The sequence below is a fragment of the Opisthorchis viverrini genome (assembly GCF_000715545.1).
Source record: "Opisthorchis viverrini unplaced genomic scaffold opera_v5_978, whole genome shotgun sequence".
NCBI classification, from domain to species: Eukaryota; Metazoa; Platyhelminthes; class Trematoda; order Opisthorchiida; family Opisthorchiidae; genus Opisthorchis; species Opisthorchis viverrini.
Window position 1 is genome coordinate 2,369 of NW_008752778.1, and position 8,258 is coordinate 10,626.

General features: G+C 39.5%; 1 protein-coding gene across 1 annotated transcript; it reads right to left on the reverse strand.

The window, feature by feature from the left end:
- Positions 1 to 3,911: 3,911 nt before the first annotated feature.
- Positions 3,912 to 4,223, reverse strand: T265_12130 (hypothetical protein; the record flags this gene model as incomplete). The annotated part of the gene is made up of 2 exons (XM_009179142.1): positions 3,912 to 3,967; positions 4,160 to 4,223. 2 exons carry the CDS (start codon positions 4,221 to 4,223, stop codon positions 3,912 to 3,914), a joined length of 120 nt encoding a protein of 39 aa, XP_009177406.1.
- Positions 4,224 to 8,258: the final 4,035 nt, after the last annotated feature.

Sequence of the window (8,258 nt, forward strand, 5' to 3'; positions counted from 1 at the left end):
CAAAATAGTGCCGAGACCCATTCAGAAAAACACGAAAGACATTGTAAAAAATCTGGCATTTCAGAATTGGCATTATTTTTTAAACTTATTACTATTTATCGGGTTTTTTTAATACGTATAATCTGAGATTTTCGACTACTATTTCTTTGATTGCTTACTGTTTCCTTGAGAACTTAAATGACACTCTCGCCGCCAACGTCGACTTTTCGTTTACCAGTATATTCAATAATAATCAATATTACTAACAATCAATAATAATTAATATCACAGCAGCATTATAAAAATCGGTCAGAATTCAGAGGAATTCCCAAATTTCGAATGCGCGTCATGACACCCAAAGTGCGCGTCGTAACTCGAAAAATGCACAGTCAGCATTCACGAGGATTTCTTCATCACAGACATGTAAGACATAAGAACACAAAATTCATTAATAATTCAAATGTATTCAGTAAAACCCCATCGAAGTGGAAATGGCATACTTTGTATAGTTCTTAGTTGAGATTCTATTTCACCTAGAATTCGGTAGACAAAACGGTATAACATGTGGAATTATAAACAAAATGGTGAAGTATAGATGTTTCCAGTAATCTGCTTGAAAATGGTCACATAATACGCATATTTATAAATCCAATCGACATGACAAGTACAGCCTCACATTTCCTTAAGCCGTTTCCGACATTTTCACCGTTTTTACTTCTAATCTGCGGATTATTATTGTCCGCACAGTGTTAAACAGTAATGCCGTTAGAAGCTCCGTTCAATTCCGAGCACAGTTTTGCACTTACAAAGATGGCGACGCACGTTAAACTGATGCACGTAATAGAACAATTAACCACACCGCGTCCCAAGGTACCTTCATTAGGCAAAATATCATTGGGCAAACACACGGCATACTATATCAGTGATGATATAATGACAGCGGAATTAGAACTTCTGCCTAAAACGCCTGTGTCGAACAAAAATTGCACGGTAGCGTCAATTGTGATGATGATCAAATCATCAAAAAAAACTAATAACATCCACGAGAAAGATTAAGTCAGTTCCACAAGACGAGACCAGTGCTTACGAGCTCTCAGTGACGTTCATATGAGCAGTCATTGTATAGGAACACTAAGGACACAAGCTTTGACACATTTGTAAAAATTGTCTTTGCCGGTTCAAAAACGCTTTGCATGTCTTCGTTTTCTGCAGAAATATTTCTGCTGTTATATGCAGCTGCCCGATTTTTCTATAGCAAATTTACGTTTCCACCTCTGCACAACATTTGCTCTTGATTGTCTATCCCGAAATCCGTGAGCATAGTGCTACCTAATTGGGCTTTGCGTGTTCAAGGTGATCTGTCATAACAAAGCAAATATTGTGGGTCCGACATGCACGGAAACTTAACTTCCTCTCTTTGTAATTGTTTCGCTATATTTTGTCTCCCGTGACATCCTAGGTAAGTCCTCTAGTCAGTTACCATTGTCCTGGATGAAGATATTTCAGGGAGGGTTTTCATAGGATTTCGCATTATGCTACGTATGAGTCTGACGTTTTACGTCGCTTCAAGTGCAGAAAATTTTAACTGCTAGATTATGCCAACTGTTACATGAAGAATACGAAATGCAAATGTTGACGTACGGATGTTTATTATGCGCAGTTTTTTGACGATAACCTTTCGTATGTCCATTTATGACAATCCATGTACCTCACGCTGACATGCGGATGCTTATCATGCGCAGTTTTTTGACGATAACCTTTCATGTGTTCAGTTTGCGGCAATCCATGTACTTCATGCCATACCAAACTATCCCATCCTTTTTGAAGCCGTAGATGGGTAGCCGTTTTTCGATGCCTAACATGAAGAACCATGAAACGTTTGACAACCCAATCTTCGTTTTTGATATTTATTTTCTGCATCTATCCCTATATATAAATGCGTTCATCTTGTTGTGGTAGAAGTTCTACTTTCTATTGCAAAATAAGTTATGGTTGTTAACCATAATTTAGAAGCTGCAAACAAACGCTTTTATATACTACACAACCATTTCACCTCTATATGAAGATTAGTACAATTTAACATACCTATTAATTTTGAAAGCTCCTCTGATATCTCCCGCGTAATGTTGTCTGTGGATGATCAAAAGATTTGAGTTAAAGTTTTAATCGTACAACAAACGTTCTGACCAAAAACTAATAAGCGGTAAGCCAATTTATTAAGGGTTGTTTGTGAATACGTTATTTGTGTAACAGGATCGTTTTACCAAGCAAGTTCGCCTAAAGTTGTCATGTTAACTGATTGCGCACTTAAAATTGGGACTCTTTTGAACCGCTTTAATCTGAGTCCTGAGTTGTTAGATTCTGATGGATTGACCGCTGCGATACCATAAATCAGAGACAAACGCTACGCGGTCCCTTTAAAATTTCAAATTGTAATCTACCACAAGGCAACCAAATCAGCGATCTCCTAGTGTAGTTTTACAGTGCGAATTTTCATGCATTGTCAGGGTTGCGTTTGATTAATTTTGTAGGATAGTTAACGATAATTTAGAAGCTGCAAACAAACGTTTTTATATACCACACAACCATTTCACCTCTATATGAAGATTAGTACAATTTAACATACCTATTAATTTTGAAAGCTCCTCTGATATCTCCCGCGTAATGTTGTCTGTGGATGATCAAAAGATTTGAGTTAAAGTTTTAATCGTACAACAAACGTTCTGACCAAAAACTGATAAGCGGTAAGCCAATTTATTAAGGGTTGTTTGTAAATATGTTATTTGTGTAACAGGATCGTTTTACCAAGCAAGTTCGCCTAAAGTTGTCATGTTAACTGATTGCGCACTTAAAATTGGGACTCTTTTGAACCGCTTTAATCTGAGTCCTGAGTTGTTAGATTCTGATGGATTGACCGCTGCGATACCATGAATCAGAGACAAACGCTACGCGGTCCCTTTAAAATTTCAAATTGTAATCTACCACAAGGCAACCAAATCACCGATCTCCTAGTGTAGTTTTGCAGCGCAAATTTTCACGTATTGTCGGGGTTGCGTTTGGTTTATTTTGTAGGATAGTCTTCTGAAAGTTACATTATTTAGTTAGGCAGATAACTAAATTGCAGAATCAATACGTGAATTTAAGAAAACGTATGTAAATGTCATAGGCACTCAGCCATCCAGTTATCACATGTGGCTTTCTGGCGTGTAGACAATGTTTGAGCATAAGATCGCTAGTGACATCGAAGCCGCTTTTCATGGTTCATTCAAAATTACAAACCGCACAGAGCCTTTTTACACAAACTCATGCAAACTAATGAAATGGATGAGCCAAAGAGATGAAAACATGAGTAGATACAAACCCTTATTTGTTGCTTTTTTTCATTTGTTATTTAGCTCGCCAACTTGTTCACTTAAGTTTCAAAGCAGTATATTTTACATAAAATACCGCTGTTCCATACCACCATAGGGCACTAAAATCCATTTCTAGCTTACATAGTATAGCCTTGGAAGATTTACCATTAAACAAGGGGTAGTAGCCGTATACAACTTCATACAAAATGTCCTCATGAAAGTGCGGATTTGTCATTCTATTCTCTCCTAATCGCTGACATAATATATGGACTAGTACATTTTAACGAAAAGGTCACTCGTCCATAGCGTTGTTACTAAAAATCTAGACTGTTCAAAATACGGCAATTAATTTGTTTATTCATTTTGGCCTTTATGGGCTTTTGAAAACTGTTCTTGTATGTAGGGGTTTGAATATAAGAGATTGTATTTGCTTGTGTAGCCACTGTGGAGCTTGCCAGTACTACTTAGACATGATGAAATGAAACAAAATTTTCAACAGCTCAGACACATTGGTGTAGATAATATGTGGATGCACATCAGGGAGTGATATTGACATAGTATGACTTACAGTAGTGACAACTAGCCCGCACCACAAGATGCAAACTTACTATCCAGTTGTGTACCCATCAACAAACCTGAATGCAAAAGTCAACAAATCTGTTATGATATACATATATATATAGTCGCACTGAAACTTTACGTTACACTCTTTTAAACTACCCAATACATTTGGGCCAGAACAACAAATTGTGTGAGCTAAGTTTTTCGCTTCATCTATTCACTAGCTAACCGTATCATCCATTTTGGTCCTGGCAAGTTGGACGTACTCTTACCCAAGCACTCGCTGGTGAGTAGTTGGATGATGGTAAACGTTACAAGAAACAGTTTCATCACCGCAATTTTCTAAATCAAGGCAATACAGACTTCAACCCTATTTATACTTTTTAGCGTTTTGATGGGATTTGAAGGAATTACATAAGACAACCCACGCAGCAACCCCTATTTTTCATTTGTCAGGTACTGGCGACCACAGTTTCTTTTAGAAGGATAAACGTAGTGTGAAAAGTGAATGCACCAATGCCGTCAATTTTGAAGCTTAGTATATGTCTGTGTATTCGATATTGTGTTGTGGGTGGAACCGGAGAGGCGCGAATAAAAATCTTCGCTTTAGATTACCACATGCAACCGAGCTTGCCAAGGCGCGAGCTTTGTGGGCGAACTTTCTCAATTTCCTTCCTTGACGAATATATCCCGTTGTTTGCTTAACTTTCACACATTGCTGAAACACCCGGCACTCTCTCCTACAATTCTCACCTACCATCCCTCTAGTTTGTTAGACAGTTACTTATTCTGGAGTTTTATTTGCTGCCAAGCATTTAGGAACAGAAAGGTGTGCTCTGCTTAACTTTTACAGAAAGCATTCAAGACTGTTGCAGGTTAACGAGCGAAATCATTTGCACAACAGATAATACAGCAATCTGACGTTCATTCTTATGCAGCTTTACGGAGGAGGATGCAGTCTGCACGCCCAACTAAATGTTTTCGCAAAAAATAACTATTGTTCGATGCGGGCTGAGATAATTATTACACAGTAATCTGACGAGACATTCCGCAACAATTTTCCAAATCAACACTGTCAGCTCCACGCAGTTTATAATACTGATTTAGTTACTTTGTCATTTGTTTGTTATTTTGCGCATGAGCATGATTGCCTATCGCATATCCCTATATTTGGGCAAAATATTTTTACGTGCCTCCACACACTTATATCAGTAGAAACCACAGCCTTACATAAACGGCGTGAATAAAATAGGATAACCCGGACGCAAAATCTATATGATAAGTTGGGTTACTCAGTTTATAATGTAACCCTTTACAATGAACCTGGGACATGGAAGTAAAAGTTAATGACGCATGAACGGATAGGACAGCTGATGGACAAATTGATCCGCTTTCATTCAGTTAGGTGATCGGGGTCCTGGACTAATGCCACACGTTCTTGTACTTGTGGGGGCACTCCGCCAACTTGAAGGCACCAATCAAATGCCATATACGACTTCAGAGATGGAATGGGTAATCCATCACACAAGAAATAATACTTGGTGGAGAACACCACTTACCGCAAAACTTTTAAATATACCGATCGCCTCTACACTGCGTTGCCTGTCACGGGAATCAAAACTAGATAGTGGTCCAATAACGAGAGCCTGCACAAATTGCGGGAATAAATTTGAAGCTCAGTAGGTCAAGGAAGAGGCCACGTACGAACCGGCGGTGCACAAATGAGTTTAAGGTTTTTTTTGTTCAGTGGTCTGATGCAGTAAGTCAAAAGTAGTGCCCATTATTCTGAGTGACCTTTCTGAATATTTTGGAATGGCTTGACCTACATACAGGGCAGTAGTCAACGGCGTCTGCTGGCGCCACAATGCACATTGCGCCACCTCGAAAAGCATGATTCTGTGACACTGCAAACATGTGCAAACATGGGGAATCGACCCAAACTCTATGTGATGGACACACATTTTCCTCCTACATGTTAGGTTTCTCGGGCGATTTTGAACATTTCCGACATCCCCAAGCAAGCTCATGTAGCCCTTAGTAGTGATTAAATTTACACAATCCCTTGCACAGACAAGCTTTGGCGTGGCTCAACTACTGTAGTAATTCACATGACCATTCACACTAAGTGTGCTATAAAAACACGTGTTCGGCGAATCGTGTTCACCGAGAATATAAACCTTCTGAACTTCTTTCGCACTAGATGCACGTCTAGGATACAGGTGCGTCTATTGTTTCAAACAATAGTAACGCCAGTGCACAGAGTTTTTCCGATGACGCTCATGCCACGTGAGTTTATTTCCGATGAGGTCATGCCACGTAAGTTTAAAGCTACGCTCAGATAAAGTTACCCAGTCGCTCACCGAGGAGACGTAGTTTGTAATTAAGTCACGCCAGCCCAGTCAAACTACGGGTAGCCCGATTTCATGCAACTTTGAAAGGGTCAATCTGATTAATGAGTATTTTATATTTACGTGAATTCCAATCGAATGTCCCAAAGTTTCCTGATAAACCAACTTTACCAAAGATGCCTATTCTCTCGACTATTTTTCAAGGTTGCAAACATGGGTAATATCTGACTTCAGAAAATTCCAACCAAATCGATTATTTTGTGACATCAGTACCAGTTCGGTCAAAAAAACCCGGTGTCATTTTTCCGACTTTGTTCGTACTTAAGTTCCAGGCATGAGAGGTTCGAAGGAAGCCAGCAGACCTTCGGATGATTTTGTCGCATTATTCGCCCGGAAGATTTGTAACAGTATCCTGATTCCTCTAAAGCTCATATAGAAAATACTGGTTTTACCAAAGGTTACGAAGATTTAGTACTTTTTAAAAAAATAATAACTGCACATTATTGGGATAATAAGGATGTTTTCAGGGTTTTTTATTAAGGTTCTGCGGCGTCCGCCATAAGTTCTACATTTGTAGCATGTTTGAGGTGTTGAAAAGAATTCTTCCGGCCCCAACATTTCATTCACCTTGTAGCCTACTCATATTTCGTCTTCATGAACGCGGTTTGAAAGTGTCCATCTACAGAGAAGAAGTCGTTATTTTATGATCGATGAAAAATATGCTTGCAACCAGATACGGTGTACAAACACGAGAGATTCTTATAGCCCAATTTTGAATACTTTGATTTTAGTAGGAAATTACCAGGTTACAAAAATCACATCAGGTTTATCTTCCTGATAGTGCTGTAACCTATCCTTCCTTCCAAAACGGTTGTGCGTGAATATATCAAATACTTTGGTCTCAATGGTTGCCCCATGCCGAACCGTATCGGTTGATGCTTGATTAGTCTCTACCTCCACAAATGGTAGCAACCACTGCGAAGTATGGAGTAACTGCACCTAGAAAATTGATGCATTCTAACTGTAAAAACTAAACTGTTGGTTTTGTATATTGTCTTCCAAGAAATCACCCAAACCGGTTGGAGCAAAAAATCAAGCTAGACAAACGCAAAAAATAACTCCTTATGGGGAAATAATGACTGAGTTTGCTGAGTGAGATCGTTCCATAATTCTGCTCATAAAATCGGTTGGACCCACGAAATGGTGAATGACCGCCATCAGTGGCAAAATATATTTTTCTATTTCATATGCCACTGATCAAATTCACCCAGGGTGCGCTACTCGATAATTTAGTAGCCGTTAGTAGCAGCAACCTCGTATGAAGTCGGAATCAGAAATAAACGCTGAGGATAGTTGAAATTCTTGCACGCAGAGCGCGCGTACGCTCATCACGTATACGTGTGGTGGAGATTCTCCGCGAAAAAGCAGCTCAATTTCCGCCACTACAAGTCATCACTCTTATGGTTTGTGGCATCCACATTTGTATTCGCATCGCTTATCACACAGGCATCACCATCAGCATCAAACAGTTGTGTTTATGTCTAGGACGGCGCACCGCGGTAACTTTTTCCACCCGTTAAGCACACTATCAATAACGTCCCCCGACACCACATTTTGGGTGTAAACCTCTCTTTTGACGTGCCGGACTGCTACCACACCCAAATACTTCAAACCATCATAAGATTGATTACGTGCAGCACGAAAGATAAACGTGACCTGCAGAGTTGTGAGTAGTGCCATTCCTCTACACTGCTAAGATTCTAATTCCGAATTTAGCGGCGTGTTTCAAGTGTTTGAATGGATGCTCCCGTTGGACATTTTGGCTTGACGCATTTCGCAACAACACAAGCGGGATTTAATAGCAGCGACGAAGTCATTGAGCAGGCAAATTTGTGTACTTAATGCAGCTGCTTCACTTGCATGTTTACAGAAACTCCACAATTTAATTGTCATCTCTCTGAATCGGCTGTCATGCTCAATGTTACTAAGTTATTGCCATCATTTTTGGCCGCCCACA